This window comes from Mastigoproctus giganteus, chromosome 9 (genome assembly GCF_048544385.1).
Source record: "Mastigoproctus giganteus isolate SK-2022 chromosome 9, ASM4854438v1, whole genome shotgun sequence".
NCBI lineage: Eukaryota > Metazoa > Arthropoda > Arachnida > Uropygi > Thelyphonidae > Mastigoproctus > Mastigoproctus giganteus.
Window position 1 is genome coordinate 218607589 of NC_143583.1, and position 17709 is coordinate 218625297.

Genomic DNA, 17709 nt, shown 5'->3' on the forward strand with positions numbered 1-17709 from the left:
GCATGAAGTCGTGCCTGCAAAACCTTTTTATGTTTTGCCTCACCCCCTGATCCATTGGCTGGATCAGACTTGTGACGTTAGCTGGAAGATAACACATGAAAATGTTGCCAATGACTAGCTCTTCAGCAGAAGGATGTGCATGACAGTTATCCAAGAGCAACAAAACTTTATTCTCTGGTAATCCTTTCTGTCATAAATTTTCTTTAACATTAGGGACAAACGAATAATGAAACCACTTGGTAAAGATTCCTGTGTCCATCCAACTGTAATCCTTAGTCATAATTATGAGAGCTTACTTGGATTCAGGGGAGGTCTCCATGGACTGGAGGTGTGAAAATGTACCACCAATTCACAAAGGGGGGTTTAAAAGGTGATACAAGTAACTATAGACCTTAAGTAATGGAATCACTGGTTAAAGAAGCATTGCAGGATCATCCAGATAAGCCTGCAGTAATAGTTAAGACAGAGCATGGGTTTGTTGAAGGGATGATTTGTCTGACAAATTTGATTGGATACTATGATGTGGTCACAAAGAAACTGAATGCCAAAAATAATTTTGATATCATATACTTGGATTTCAGGAAAGCTTTTGATACTATTGCACGTGGACGACTGCTGTACAAATTGGAGGGGCATGGCATTAAGGGTAAGTTGCTACAATAAATAAAGGGATGGTTGAGTGGGAGATGACACAGAAAGGCAATCAATGGACACTGCACTTCGTGGACTAATGCTATTAGTGGAGTTGCCCAGGGTTCGGTGTTGGGCCCATTGTTGTTTTGTATATTTCTCAATGATACTGATGAAAGTATATCAAGTTTAATGTCCAAGTTTGCAGATGATACAAAGGTTGGCAGGGTTGTTAATGACAGTATGCTACTCCAACTGGATGTAAAGTTGGGCAAATGGGTTGAGAAGTGGAAACTGAAGTTTAACAATGACAAATGCAAAGTACTGCATAATCCAAGAGAGACGTTCTAACAGTGTGGTACTATACTCAGGGAAGTGGAAAGTGAAAAAAACCTGGGGGTAATTGTGCAGCCAAATATGAAATTCGCTGAGCAGTGCAGATGGGCTGCCAGGGTAGGTCATGGAGTCTTGTCAATGACATATAAGCATTTTTCTAGCAGGGACAGGGAGGTGATAATACCATTATACAAGGCGATGGTCAGGCCACACCTAGAGTACTGTGTACAGGTCTGGAGGCCTCATTTTAGGAAGGATGCTAGAATGAGTAAGAAGGGCAACAAGATTGATGAGGGGAACAAAGGGGTGCTCTTACCAAGAAAGGCTTAAGTTCTGAAAATTGCAGAGCATGGAGAGAAGGCACCTGCGACGTGATCTGATTGAGGTATATAAGGCATTGACTCGGTAAAGCAAGCTGAATGCTGATGAGATTCTTGTTCTTGCTCACAGGAAGAATCGCACTCACTCCAAATATCTGTCTAGTTCTGCCTTGAATCTACTTAAGCTATCAACTTCTACGAAAGATGGAAGTTTGTTCTATCAATCAACCACCCCTTGGCTAAAGGGAAACTTCCGCACATCTATCCTACAACTGTCTTTTCTCAATTTTAATTTATGCCCTCTCAGGCAGTTATTCTGAGCAAGAGGAAGAATCCCATCAACACTGAGCATGCCCAAACCATTCAAGGCTTTATACAGCTCAATCAGATCACCTTGCAGGTGCCTAGTCTCCAGACACTGTAATTTGAACAATTTAAGCCTTTTTTCAGAAGTGCAACCCTTTGTTCCATTCACTAATCTTGTTGCCCTTCGCTGTACTCGTTCCAGCAGCTCTACATCCTTCTTAAATGAAGCATCCAGACCCATCTACACAGTACTGAAGGTGCAGCCTGATCATTGCCTTATACAAGGGGATAATCACGTTGTCCCCCAGGTCCTTTTCATTCTCTACAACTGTCAGTGTGGTACCACACAGTTAGCATTAGCATTAGTAGAGGCATATGACGCAAGAAAGCAGCATCAGCCATTAGTACAGGCATATGATACAAGCTTACGCAGCATCAGCCAAAAAAAAAACCCCACTTCTACTTCACCCCTCCGTTAATTCGAAATACCTGTCCAGCTGAGCCTTAAATTTATTTAGGCAATTAACTTCCACAACAAGGGATGGCAGTCTGTTCCACCAACGAACTACCCGCTGGCTAAAGGCAAATTTCCGCACATCTAAATTTCCTACATATGTCTTTCCTCAATTTGAATTTATGCCCTCTCAGGTGATTATTCTAAGCAAGAGGAAGAATCCCATCAGCATTGAACATGCTCAAACCATTCAAAGCTTTATACACCTCTACAAGATCACCTCGCCGGTGCCTAATCTCCAGACACTGTAATTTGCAAAACTTAAGCCTTTCTTCGTAAGAGCAACCCTTTGTTCCATTTACTAATCTTGTTGCCCTTCTTTGTAGTCGTTCCAGAAGCTCTACATCCTTCTTGAAATGAGGCCTCCGGACCTGTATACAGTACTCAAGGTTTAGCCTGACCATTGCCTTATACAAGGGAATAATCACCTCCTTATCCCTGCTAAAACAATTCCTGTATATCATTGACAAAACACCATGAGATACTCTTGCAACCCGTCTGCACTGCTCGGAGGACTTCATATCTGCCTGCACAATTACTGCCAGGTCCTTCTCATTCTTTACCACTGTCAGCGTAGTACCACAGAGTTGATACGTTGCTCTGGGGTTGCTGTTTCCCCTATGTAGTACTTTACTTTTGTCAATGTTAAACTTCATTTGCCACCTCTCAGCCCATCTGCTCAACCTTTCCAGATCCTGTTGCAGCAGCATAGCGTCAGTAGAGTCCTTAAAAACCCTGCCAACCTTTGTATCATCTGGAAACTTGGACATTAAGCTTGATATACCATCATCAATATCATTTATAAATACAGAAAACAATAATGGACCCAATACTTAATCCTGAGCGACTCCACTAATAACATTAGGCCACGATGAGCAGTGTCCATTGATTACCACTCTCTGTCTTCTCCCCCCTCAACCACCCCTTTATCCATAGCAGCAATTTGCCTCCAAGGCCACACTGCTCCAATTTGTGCAGCAGTCTTCCATGTGCAACAGTATCAAAAGCCTTTCTAATATCCAAGTATATAATATCAAAGTTATTCCCTGCATCCAGCTCTTTTGTGACTGCATCATAGTATCCAATCAAATTGGTCAGGCAAGACTTCCCTTTAACAAAACCATGCTGTGTCCAAGCTATAACTGAAGTCTTGTCTAGATGTTCCTGCAGTGCTTCTTTAACCAGTGCCTCCATTAATTTTCCTAGAACATAAATTAAACTCACAGGTCTATAATTACTTGTGTCAACCTTTGATCCTTTGTGAATTGGGGTCACATTTGCACATCTCTAGTCTGTAGGTACCTCACCGGAGTCCAAGGAAGCACTCATAATTATGACTAAGGGTTTGCTTACTTCCTTTGCTGCCTCCTTTAATATAACTGGATAGATCCCATCCACCCCAGGTGCCTTTCTTGTGCTTATCTTCAACAATTTCTCCTCCACTTTACTCTCAGTTATTACAAGATTCTCTAGCTTACTGCCAGTGTTGAATACACCTCTGGCATTCCCCTCGCTGAATAACTCCTCATGTGTGAATGTCGATGCAAAATATTCATTTAGTTTGTTTGCTTCCTGAGCAGGATCATCAACAGTTGAACCATTGATATCAAGTGGACCAATCTAATTCATCCCCTTCCTTCTAGAGTTTACATAAGTAAAGAACTCCTTGCTGTTTTCCTTTGCATCCCTTGCCAAGGATTTCTCGTAATCTGCCTTCGCCTGCCTAACCTCCTTTGTAACTTGGTTGCATATCAACTTGTATCTATCATAGGCTTCTGTGTCATGTGTTAATTTGTAAGTATCCCATGCATTTTTCTTCTCTGCTATGTGTCTCATTAGTTCATCTGACATCGATTTAGGCCTAAACCTTGAACAATATTTCTTAGTTGGTATGTAAAGCCTAATAGCTTCCAAGATAAGTTCTTTGAATGCTTGCCATTTTGAGTTTGCTGTTGGTAACATCATCAGTTGGCACCACTGTATAGAATTTAAATACTGTCTCAGGCCATCGTAGTCACCTTCCCTTTGCTAATAACCATTCCCTTTACCCCTGATGGTAGTTACCTCTTTGAGTAAATCCCACTTCAGCTCACTGTGATCACTGCCACCTAGTGGTTCCGTTATCTGCAAATTCTTAATGCATGAAGAATCACTATTGATGATCAAATCAAGGGTATTACTCCCTCTAGTTGTCTCCCGAACATGCTGATGTAGAAAACAGTCATCCAATAAATCCACAAAAGCCTTGCTAGTGTGTGAGTGACCAACCCACAAATTCCAGTCAATATCTCGGAAATTAAAATCCCCCATTATAAGACTCTCTGATTTACTGGCCCACTATATTTCCCTGTACATTTTCTTATTATACTCATCAGAGTCATTAGGCCTATAACACACTCCTACTCTCAATTTTGATCTCCCAATGCTTATGTCACACCAAACTGACTCAACACTGCACTGGCCAGCGGTTTCGAGTGGCTTCACTTCCTTACATTTTATGTATTTCTTAACTAATAGCATAACCCCTCCTCCCTTCCTATCCTTTCTGTAGACGTTTTACTCCCAAAATTCCAGTTCTGCAGTACTTAAATCTGTGTGACACCACGTCTCTGATATCCCAACAATATCCACTTTTGATGCTTTGAGCAATACCTCAAATTCATCAAATTTATTTACCAAACTCCTAGCATTGGTGTATACAGGTGCATGTTCCTACCCTAACACAACCCACGTGTTTACTTGTACTGCAATGACTCCCAGCAGTCTCTGAAACATCCTGCACCTTGTTTTCCAGGCTTCTGCTCATTCCAATAGAAGCAGTGCAAGAATCACTTTCACCTCTGCAAAAGGCTATTGTTAATCTATTAGTCCTTGTATCCCCCCCCAAGCTAGCAGTTTTCCGACCCACCTAACACTGCCTCGATAGCATCAGCAAATATTCTTGTACCCTTTCTATTTAAGTGTGTCCCATCCCTGTAGAAGCAGTCTCTCCTGTTAACAAGCGATAACAGTTGATACGTTACCCTGGGGTTAATGCTTACCATATGCAGTACTTTGAATTTGTCAATGTTAAACTTCAGTTGCCACCTCTCAGTCCATTTGCTCAAATTTTCTAGATCCTGTACGATGCATAGTTTGTTCAACTTCGCCTCGTATCTCTAAGAACAGTATCACTACAAATGGGCCAGATATGTGTGTGATGTTGGTTTGTGTGTGTTATGTGTGTGTTCTGTTGTTCTGTTCTGGCTGCTTGAAAACTCAGAAGCATCAGTCACCTGGACAGATGATTCTGGGTACTTGTTCACACCACGGGAATGTGGGCCAGTTCATGTAAAGCCCATACTATCTCAAGAGAGACTCTGACCCACCTGATGTTGCCAGGATCCTCTGGGGGCCCATTCCAGAGGGGAAAAAAAAACGATCACCCATGGTGCTGGATAAGGAACCAAAATGAATAAAAATAAAGCAGAAGAAAATAAAATATGTATAATAAAAAAATAAATAAATTAAAAAATAATAATATTAATAAAAAATAAATAAAATAAAATAGAATAAATCAATAAATAAATAAAAAAAATAATAAAAATAATAATAATAAATAAATAAAATTAAGTAAAATGGAAGAAGGTAGTGGTGCTGCTAAAAAAAAAACCAAAAAAATTAGTAAACACAACAAAAAAAGTGATACTTTTTTAATATATTAAATTAAAAAAAAATAATAATAAAAATAAAAAAAATAATTTAATAAATAAACAAATAAAAGAAAGTAGTGGTGCTCCTAAAAAAAAAAAAAAACAAGAGAAAGAAAGCACTTAATTTTCGTTGCAGGCCGAGCAAAAATTTCTCTTCATGAGGATTTGAGTTTATACAGTGAATTCTGGTTATTTGGGTCACCGGTTAATCGGGGCAGCCGTTTATTTGGGGCAAATTTTAAAAAACGGAAACCAATCGAGAAAATAGCCAGGGTTTACTTCGCTTAATTGGGACAGCATGCCTGTTAATCGGGGCAGGAGATGGCAGCACTGGAGAATACTCTATGATTGTCTCCGATTGTACCCCGTGGTTCGGTCAAAATTCTGGTGGTGACAACCATAAAACAATAAAAACAATTAGCAGCCACCTGTTTATTGGGATTTTCTGTTAGTGAAAGTTATCATAAACGGACAGTAAACTCGATCTTACTGAATTTGCGATAATACCGACAGCTGGAATTCTGTGGGTTATTATAATGAAATGTGTTTACACTTCCATGAAATCTTCAATCATATAAAAAAAATAAATTTTCAGATCTTGTCTTCATTCCTATTTTTAAAGCTTTGTAACCCGTTACTCCGTTCTCACTTGCACGTATTATGTTACTTGCAATTTGTGTGTGCCGTGTTCTTTGTTATTGATTGCTTATCTTTTTACTGTTTTAAATTTTAACCCCGAACCACAAATGTCAGTGAACAGAAATGTCAACTAGTTAGTATGTACATATTACAGTATATATTAATTATTTCGATTATCATGTATATTCTTCCAATTTTCGCGTATCATTTAATTTTTTAATTGATAAGGTAATAAACGGTAAATTTGGGGTTAATATATCTTTACTTTTATAGCCTGCGGATAATATTCCTCCTATTTTCTCTAATTAGAATCACTGTTTAATAGAATTAAAATTTTATTCACAAACGTGGTCACAATGACCGGTGCTTACTACACATCGTATAGTGATCGGTACTTTAGTACGGTGAGTCCGTCGTAATGTGATTTGATTGTACAGTGAACCAACGGTAAAAAGGGGGGGGGGGGATACATTGTATTTTTAACTATTTACGTGAAACTTTGAATAATTGGGGCAGTCGCTTAATCGGGCCAAAATGCACTAGTCCTGATATGTCCCAAATAACCGGAATGGACAGTATATTATTAAAGGGGATCTAACCAGCTATGCATCAGCAGGACCATTGTGCTGCATTCTGTTGAGATCTGTCAACCCTGTCTGCCTTCGAAGAAATATGCCTAGAGCGAAAGCCTGAAGAATCGGATATGACTCCGAGCTTTGAAGCAGAGACGACTCCTGTCCTGGTTGAAAATTAGTAAGTGCATGAAGAGGAAGTCTGAAATTGCCATACAGGGAGCAATGAAACAAGATGTGATCCCAACTCTCTGGTGATCCACACGAAAAGAGGTCTGTTTGTGATAAATTGAACCTAAAAAGACCCTAGTTCATCGATCCATGTCCTGTCAACAGGTAGGACGTGAATATGTCCATGCAGAACCACAATCGAACATGTTTATCAAGGAGAAATGAAACTTGTGGTATAAATTTTCTCTTTGTTGCACCAATGGGAGCTGTATCCCATCGAGACTGCCAGATGTTAACTAACTCGTTCCACAGTCTCCTTCTTTCTCTTTTAGTATCACCTTGAAGGTTGATGGTTATTCCAAGAAATTCGGTCTCAATCTGGTTTTTCAGTTTGTATAAAAATCCTCTGAGTAACTTGCAAGTCTAAAGGTAATGTTCCAGCTAGTACTTGTGGAACTTGTGTCAAGACTGTCCTGCATGCCTTAATTAAACACCGCAAGATGGTTCTCTGCAATGTGGCGAGTTTTGTTTTGAAGTGTTTGAACCGTGCCCTGTGAAACCATGCACTGGCAGCACATGTGACCAGAGGGAGGAAAACGGCATTGTAATAGATCCTTAAAAGTTTTTCTGGAGAACCCCCATTTAACATGGGACACCCTAACAATTGCATCAGTAAATCTACATATTTTAGATGATAAGTTTATCAAGTGAGGAATAAAATTGAGACTGGAATCAATTACCACTCCTAGAACCTTGTACTCTTTAACTATGGGGAGACAAAAGTTGTTGATCTTGACCAACGGAAGACGAGAGCTATCCAACTTTGATCCAAGAATCATCATCTCTGTTTTTGACAAGTTGATTTTAAGCTTATTGGCCACAGTCCAATCGTAGTGATCACGGAGAACAAAATTTGTGGTAATTTCAAGATCAGTCCTAGAGTTATCATTTATCAAGATGGTGAGATAATCTGCATAGGCTATTATTTTGACGTTATCAAAAGATCGGGAGAGCCACTGGTGCAGCACCATGTTCCATGTAAAAGGACCCAATATAGAGCCCTGTGAGCACCCTCTAGATACTGATCTTGATACTTGGCTATGTTTAGCTTTGACTATTATGGTTCTAATGACAAAGTAATTATGGATTAAAAGGTAAAGGTCGTTGGAGTACCTAGCCGATCGCAGACGCTCCAGGACACTCTCCCAACAAAGGGAGTCGAAGGCGCCCTCGAAGTCGATGAAAACGGCCAGGGTATATTTATGTACCGAGTTTTGAACTGAAGAGACAAAGCCCACAAGAGCATCCTCGCAGGAACGTCGAGGACAGAACCCATATTTACTCCTTGAAAGCAGACCTGTTCTAACAGTAGGTGGCCGACCGGGCTAACCGAAAGGTAAAGTACCTGCCCGGCAACCCAAAGGCAGCGGGTTCGATTCCCGCCTCGGGCTTGGATCAAAGTACTGCAAAAACCTTGGGAGGTGCAATATGGCCACAGAAACCGATGCGCCAACAACTACCAAATCAAATCAATCTAACAGTAGGTTATTCAATCTAATGGCCACTGTCGCTCTAGCAATTTACCCAACTTAGGCAGCAGAGCGATCAGCCTGTATGATCTAGCTGCTCCAGAAGTCTTATCCGGCATTTCTGATCAACTTAACTAGAGCGACCTTCCATATTTCCGGAAAAGTTTCTTCCTGAAGGCATCTGTTGAATACGTTTAGAAGAACATAAGGTTTTAATTTTAAGACTCTGATAATAAAAATGTTTTCTAAAAGATCTAGTCCTGGGCACTTCTGAACATTAACTTTATGCGAGACAGCTTGCAGTTCATCCAAAGTAAAATGTTCGGTAGTTGTTGAAGGCAATAAGATTCATTGTCTGATCAGATTTTAGAACGAACAGCTAAGTCTGAGGTAGGATCATCAAATGGAAAATTGATGAATTTGAGGTATTGCTCAAAACATCAAAGGCAGATATTGTTGGGATATCAGAGACGTGGTGTCACCCAGATATAAGGAATGCAGAACTGGAATTTGAGGAGTACAACGTTTACATAAAGGATAGACTGGATAGGAAGGGAGGAGGGGTTATGCTATTAGTTAAGAAATACATAAAATCCAAGGAAGTGAAGCCAGTGGACATCGCTGGACAGTGCAGTGTCGAGTCAGTTTGGTGTGACATAAGCATTGGGAGATCAAAATTGAGAGTAGGAGTGTGCTATAGGCCTAATGACTCTGATGAGTATAATAAGAAGCTATACAGGGAAATAGAGTGGACCAGTAAATCAGAGAGTCTTATAATGGGGAATTTCAATTTCCCAGATATTGACTGGAATTTGGTGGCTGGTCACGCACACACTAGCAAGGCTTTTATGGATTTATTGGATGATTGTTTTCTATATCAGCATGTTCGGGAGGCAACTAGAGGGAGGAATACTCTTGATTTCATTATCAGCAGTGATTCTTCATGCATTAAGAATCTGCAGATAAATGAACCACTAGGTGGCAGTGATCACAGTGCGCTGAAGTGGGATTTACTCAAAGAGGTAACTACCATTAGGGGTAAAGGGAAGGGTTATTGCTTTCGTAAAGGGGACTACGATGGACTGAGACAGTATTTAAATTCTATACAGTGGGACCAACTGATGATGTTACCAACAGCAAATGCAAAATGGGAAGCATTCAAAGAACTTATCTTGGAAGCTACTAAGCTTTACATACCAACTAAGAAATATTGTTCAAGGTTTAGGCCTAAATGGATGTCAGATGAACTAAAGAGGCATATGGCAGAGAAGAAACATGCATGGGATACATACAAATTAACACATGACACAAAAGAGTATGATAGATACAAGTTGATCTGTAACCAAGTTACAAAGGAGGTTAGGCAGGCGAAGGCAGATTGCGAGAAATCTTTGGCAAGGGATGCAAAGAAAAACAGCAAAGAGTTCTTTACTTATGTAAACTCTAGAAGGAAGGGGATGAATCAGATTGGTCTACTTGATATCGATGGGTCATCTGTTGATGATCCTGCTCAGGTAGCTAACAAACTAAATGAATATTTTGCATCGACATTCACACATGAGGAGATATTTAGCGAGGCGAATGCCAGAGGTGTATTCAACTCTAGCAGTAAGCTAGAGAATCTTGTAATAACTGAGAGTAAAGTGGAGGAGAAATTGTTGAAGATAAACACAAGAGAGGCACCCGGGGTGGATGGGATCTATCCAGTTATATTAAAGGAGGCAGCAGAGGAAGTAAGCAAACCCTTAGCCATAATTATGAGAGCTTCCTTGGACTCAGGGGAGGTACGCACAGACTGGAGATGTGCAAATGTGACAACAATTCACAAAGGTGGATCAAAGGCTGACACAAGTAATTATAGACCTGTGAGCTTAACTTCTGTTCCAGGAAAATTAATGGAGGCACTAGTTAAAGAAGCACTACAGGATCATTTAGACAAGATTTCAGTTACAGCTCGGACACAGCATGGTTTTGTTAAGGGGAAGTCTTGCCTGACCAATTTGATTGGATACTATGATGCAGTCACAAAAGAACTGGATGCAGGGAATAACTTTGATATTATATACTTGGATCTTAGAAAGGCTTTTGATACTGTTGCACATGGAAGACTGCTGCACAAATTAATGTAGTGTGGCATTGGAGGCAAATTGCTACTATGGATAAAGGGGTGGTTGAGGGGGAGAAGACAGAGAGTGGTAATCAATGGACACTGCTCATCGTGGACTAATGTTATTAGTGGAGTCCCTCAGGGTTCAGTATTGGGTCCATTATTGTTTTCTGTATTTATAAATGATATTGATGATGGTATATCAAGCTTAATGTCCAAGTTTGCAGACGATACAACGGTTGGCAGGGCATACTGACACTATGCTGCTGGAACAGGATCTGGAAAGGTTGAGCAGATGGGCTGAGAGGTGGCAAATGAAGTTTAACATTGACAAATGTAAAGTACTACATATGGGAAACAGCAACCCCAGAGCAACGTATCAATTGTGTGGTACTACACTGACAGTGGTAGAGAATGAAAGGGACCTGGGGATGGTTGTGCAGGCAGATATGAAGTTCTCTGAGCAGTGCAGAGGGGCTGCAAGAGTAGCTCATGGTGTATTGTCAATGATATATAGGAAGTTTTCTAGCAGGGATCATGAGGTGAATATTCCCTTGTATAAGGCAATGGTCAGTCCACACCTAGAGTACTGTATACAGGTCTGGAGGACTCATTTCAAGAAGGATGTAGAGCTGCTGGAACGAGTACAGAGAAGGGCAACAAGATTAGTGAATGGAACAAAGGGGTGCTCTTACGAAGAAAGGCTTAAGTTTTGCAAATTACAGTGTCTGGAGACTAGGCTCTAGCGAGGTGATCTGATAGAGGTGTATAAAGCCTTGAATGGTTTGAGCATGCTGAATGCTGATGGGATTCTTCCTCTCGCTCAGAATAATCACCTGAGAGGGCATAAATTCAAATTGAGGAAAGACAGATATAGGATAGACGTGCGGAAATTTGCCTTTAGCCAGCGGGTGGTTGGTTGGTGGAACAGACTTTCATCCCTTGTCGTGGAAGTTGATAGCTTAAATAAGTTTAAGGCTCAGCTGGACAGGTATTTCGAACGAACAGAGGAGTGAAGTGGAAGTGGTTATTTTTTATTTATTTATTTATTTTATTTTTTTGGCTCATGCTGCATAAGCTTGCTTTCTTGCATCAAATGCCTCTACTAATGCTAATGCTAAAAAAGAGCATCTAAGATTGCATTTCAGTGTTTCCATGGAGTCCGCCACAGATGACCCAAATATGTTAGAACCAGAGGTCTTTCCTCTTACAATCTTGTATAAAAGACCCCAAGTGTTAGTATTTCCAGAGGTGTGAACGAAATTCATCCACGCTTCATGCTTTCGAGAGGCAATGGACTTCACGTAGCTTTTCCTCAATGAAGAATACTGCTGGTAAAAATTATTAACGTCGGCTTGAGGCTAGTCTCTATGCCTTTGGTAATATCTACGGGCTCGATGAACTTTCCTTCTAACTGGGATAACTCCTGTATCCACCATGAACATGTCTTCTGATTAACCCTCTTTTTCCTAGAAGACTTACATGACGCTTTTATTATAGCATTTTTATTATAGCATTATAGCACTTGATGAGAAATAGGTGAGGTTTCAAAAGAAGCAAGTTTCTGTTCGTCAAGGTCCAGAAGAATGGAAGAGTCAAAAGCATTCCAGTCAATATTTCTGATGGAAAATCTTATTAATTCTGGCTGTGAGAAAGTGTGTGAAGATGGAATGGCAGAATCAGGGGAAAGCATATAATTAATGACTTTATGTCCAGTGGTCACCAGTCCGTATACACAGTACACTCAGTAAGCCGCAAATCGAAGTGAGAATTTGTCATTGTTATATCTATATTACATTCTCCTACATAACTTGAAAAAGTATGAGGGTGATTAGGCTTGTTCTGAATTGAAAAACAGTGATTAATTATGAACTCCAAGAGAAGGTCACGTGCATCTGTAGAAGAGCTGTGGCAAAAGTTTCATTTTGCATTGACATCCGATGAGATCAATATTTTGCTATTCGGTCCCAAAGTATTTATCACAGTCTCAATGTAAGCTAGAGAGTGATTCAAGTCCACCGATGGAGGGCAGTAGAGAGTAATTAAATAAAAATTCATTATGGAGTGGGTGACAAGAATGCAGATAGAGAACTGAGTGCAAAATCCATGAATAACTGTGATGTCTAAAGAGACATTAAGAATTAATATACAAAATTTGGGATTCTGGTCAACAGGTTGTATTATTCTCATGTTTAACAAGTAAATCAGGATTTTAGACTGTGGTCCAGACTGGACACGTGCAAAATAAGGCTCTTGTATAGAAACAATGTCAATACAATTTGTCTTGGCAGAAAGCCTAATCTCATCAGCTACTGCCCGAGATCGCTGCCCGTTTATCTGCATAATCCTCATATGGCCTGTCTCCCTCACAGACAAAACTGGTGTAGAACCATTTAGAGAGGTAATGTTGTTTACATTATGTACAGAGTGATGAGCCAAATTACTCATACGTGGTCCTTATTCTTGTGGCTTCTAATGCAGCAGTGTACTGTCATTAGTGTCATTAACAATCCTGCTGAATTTCGTATCATCTGTAAACTTGGACATTAAAACTGATGTACCATCATCAACAGTGTTTGACTGGTCAGAGTGTCTGCTTGCTCAATGGCAAATGGGCCCCCTTGAAACAGCATTAGACAATACGTTAAAAATGTTAATGACCTTTTAGTAGCTTGAAAATATAATTGTTGTGGGTGGGCTCCCTTTGTCTCCTGGCAACGAATATTTTTAGACCCAATCCGCCACTTCATGTGTTTCTTAACTAACAGCATAACTCCTCGTCCCTTTTTATCCTATCTGTCCTTCCCGAACACATTGTACTCCCAAAATTCCATTTTTCATTCCTTAAATCTGGGTGACACCAAATCTCTGATATCCCAACAATACCTGCCTTAGATGTTTTCACCAACACCTCAAATTCATTAAATTTATTTACCAAAATCCTAGCATTCGTGTATACTCAAGTATACATACACCTGTTCCTATTCTTTGCTACCCTAACACAGCTCATGTATTGACTTGTTCCACAATGAATCCCAGCAATCTCTGAAATCCCCTGCACCTTGTTTTCCAGGCTTCTGCTTATTCGAATAGAAGCAATGCAAGAATAACTTTCGCCTGTACCAGCGGCTACTGTTAATTATTATTCCGTGTGTCCTCCCTCCAAACTAGCAGTATTCCGACTCATTGAGGCAGTTAACACTGCCTCAATAGCATCAGCAAATATTCTTGCACCATTTTTCCTAAGCGTATCCCACCCCTGTAGAAGCAGTCTCTCCTGTTAATAAGCATATGTGTGTGAGTACATGTACATACACAGATAAAAAGTTACTATTTATTAGAAAATTATAATTTCAAATAATAAAAAATAAATATTAATTAAAATTATACCAAAAAAAAAAGTAATTTAAATTTCTTACCGCATGGTCAACAGCACGTTGCGTAATTTTTTCAGCATCAGTAGGAACTGTAGCCATTGCATTCAGTCGTTTTTCAGTCTGTTCTAACCATTCGGTGAGAGGAGCTACTTTCTCCTGGAAGTCGTGGGCTACAGGAATGGTTCTCTCTAAAGCATCCATACGTTCATGGGCACCAGTAATGAGTTCATCAAATCGTTGCACAAGATCATTAAGTTGAGTTCCAATCAGAGTACGCTCTGACGGCTCCAAATTGTCCATTATTTCTGATCCCATATTCATCAAAGAAGACATACTACTTTGACGATCCAAAAGCAATTTGTTTAAAAACTGAAATTTGAAAATCAAATTGAGCTGATTAGAATATAAATATCAGTAATATTTTTGGTGACATGAAAGGCAGTTAGAAAATAAGATTAAAACAGTTAAATTTGGAAAGTATTCAGATATTAATAAAGGTGCCAAATCATTTTTTAAGTTTAATTCAGTTATTTTAGCATTAGCATTAGTAGAGGCATATGATGCAAGAAAGCAAGCTTATGCAGCATCAGCCAGAAAAAAAAAAAAAAAAAAACTTTTCACTTCATCCCTCCATTCATTGGAAATACCTGTCCAGCTGAGCCTTAAATTTATTTAGGCTATCAACTTCCACAACAAGGGATGGAAGTCTGTTCCACCAACCAAATACCCGCTGGCTAAAGGCAAATTTCCGTACATCTATCCTACATCTGTCTTTCCTCAATTTGAATTTATGCCCTCTAAGGTGATTACTCTGAGCAAGAGATTTGATTCAACTACTGCTCATCTCAGATGCCCAAATTATTTGCTGTATGATTCCTTTCGCCTCAAAGGTGGTACTTGTGCATATGTCCGTTCTGATATTACCTGTCAGAGACTTGGCAATTTGGAATCTCATCTCTTTGATCTTCTCTGGCTTAAAATCTCTCTACCTCATTGTGTCAAATTCATCTGTTGTCTCTACCGTTCTCCCAACACCACCAATCACTTGGAGCTCTTTGACTACCTCTCGTTGCAACTTGATTTTCTCCAGTCCAACTTTCCTAACAGTGAGGTAATTTTCCTTGGTGATTTTAATGTTCACAACTCCAGCTGGCTTCCGTTCTCTAGTCACACCGACCCAGCAGGTCGATATGCTGAGACTTTGGCAATTACTAATGACCTAGCACAGATTGTTCATTTACCTACAAGAATACCAGACAATTCTAATCATACAGCCAATACGCTTGATCTTTTTCTCACAAACAACCCTTCTAAGTACACGGTTGAAGTGAGAGGTCCTTTAGGCACTTCAGATCGCAACTTGGTGATTGTCTCTTCTCCAATGGAACCTTTATCTCATGGCTATTCCCAACCTCGTGTTGTTTGGCATTACAAGAATGCAAAATGGGATGACCTGCGAAACTTCTTTTCCTTGGTCGGATTACTGTTTCAAAACTTCTGATGTCAACGTTTGCTCAGATCGTGTCAGTGAAATTATTCTTGCAGGAATGGAATCCTTTATCCCACACTCCACTTTAAAATCTCGTCCTTTATCTAAACCTTGGCAGTTATTAATCAGTTCAAACTAGAGTTTGAACAGGCTAAGAGTAGAAAACTTGCTTCTTGCCCAAACGGTAGCCGAGCATTCTGGTCTCTTGCCAAAGCTATTGGCCGCAACTTTTGCCCATCTCTGCCCAAACCAGATGGTTCTGTTGTCACTTCAGCCAAGGTTAAAGCTGCCCTGCTAGCATCCCATTTTTCTTCCAGCTCATGTATTAATGATCATGGTAAAACAACACACCACCATTCCCAACACGCTCCATTCAATGCCTCCTGTGGTCTTCCGTCAAAAGGATATCAAAAGGATTTTGATGAATCTTGATGCTAAGAAAGCTCCAGGTCCTGATGATATTTCTCCACTTGTTCTCAAAACCTGTGCTCCTGAACTTACTCCTATTCTTTGCCGCCTTTTTTCACTTTCTTATTCCAAAGGTGTTTTTCCTTCTGCTTGGAAATTTGCTCATATCCAGCCAGTTCCTAAAAAGGGTGACAAATCCCTCCCATCCAATTATCGTCCCATTGCAATTACTTCTACTCTTTCTAAAGTAATGGAGAAATCAATTAAACTACCTAGAAACCTTCCGTCTGATCAACGATCACCAGTATGGATTCCGTCAGTGTCGATCCACTGGAGATATTCTGGCTTATGTTACCCATTTATGGACTAATTCAATGGAAAGGTTCGGTGAAACACAAGTAGTTGCTCTTGACATCTCAAAGGCTTTTGATCATGTTTGGTATAAAGGTCTTCCAAACAAGCTTCCATCTTATGGTTTGCCAACTGTTTTTAGTAATTGGTTATCCAGTTTTCTCTCTGATCGCTCACTGAGGGTGATGGTAAATGGCTCTCTGTCTTCTCACTTCTCCACTAATGCCGGTGTCCCCAAAGGTTCAGTTCTTTCCCCCACTCTTTTCCTCTTGTATATTAATGACCTTCTTCCATTGACTGGAAATCCTATCCATAGTTTTCACGATGATAGCACATTGCATTCCACTTTCCATTTTGAGAAACCTTGTCCTGCTCAATCAGCTTCAACTTCTCGAAAATCTGCTACCAATTCCTTAAATGCCGATCTTCAGGTAATTCTCCAGTGGGGCAGAAACAACTTAGTTGATTTCAACCCTTCTAAAACTCAGTCTTGTCTTATATCTCGCAAAAAGGATTCTACTGCTCCTATGCTTATCTTTAGTGACACTCCGATTTCTAGGCAAAATGATATATCTCTTTTGGGGATTACTCTGACTTCTAATCTCTCTTGGCACAAGCACAATACAAATATTGCTTCCTCTGCATCTAATAAACTTGGTTTTCTCTTTCGCTCTCAGCGTTACTTTTCTTCCAAACAGCTGCTCACTCTGTATAAATCGCAAATCCGCCCTGCCATGGAATATTGTTCCCACATCTGGGGTGGTGCCCCCAAAACCTCTCTCAGGCTTCTTGATTCCATTCAGAAGAGGGCAGTTAGGTTAATTAATGATTCATCTCTAACACTCACTTTCTCATAGACTTACTGTTTCTGCTGCATGCCTCTTCTACAGATACTTCCATGGGCACTGTTCTTCTGAATTGGCTTCTATAATTCCCACTCTCTCTTTCAAAACAGTCCGAACACGTGCTGCCACCAGCCAACATCCATTTACTGTCCAACTTCAAACCCACAGAACCAACTTTTCATCTTTCACATTTATTCATTCAACTGCCGTTTTCTGGAACAACCTTCCTTCATATGTATTTCCTGAAAATTACAATCTACAGAAGTTCTAGTCCAATGTCAACAAATATCTTCTTTCGTCTTCTCAACCTCCAACCCAAGCACGGTACTAAGTACTATAGGTTCTAATATCTCTCGTGTTTGGGGTTCACATAAAAAAAAAAAAAAAAAAAAAGAGGCAGTATCCCATCAGCATTGAGCATGC

General features: G+C 40.0%; 1 protein-coding gene across 1 annotated transcript in view; it reads right to left on the reverse strand.

Moving 5' to 3' along the window:
- The window catches only part of shot (dystonin-like protein short stop), a 1739701-nt gene that overhangs the window by 631452 nt on the left and 1090540 nt on the right, over window positions 1-17709 (reverse strand). The window contains exon 54 of the mRNA XM_090380932.1: window positions 14236-14562. Within this exon, the coding sequence (XP_090237058.1) occupies window positions 14236-14562 (327 nt within the window). The remainder of the gene's footprint in view (window positions 1-14235; window positions 14563-17709) is intronic.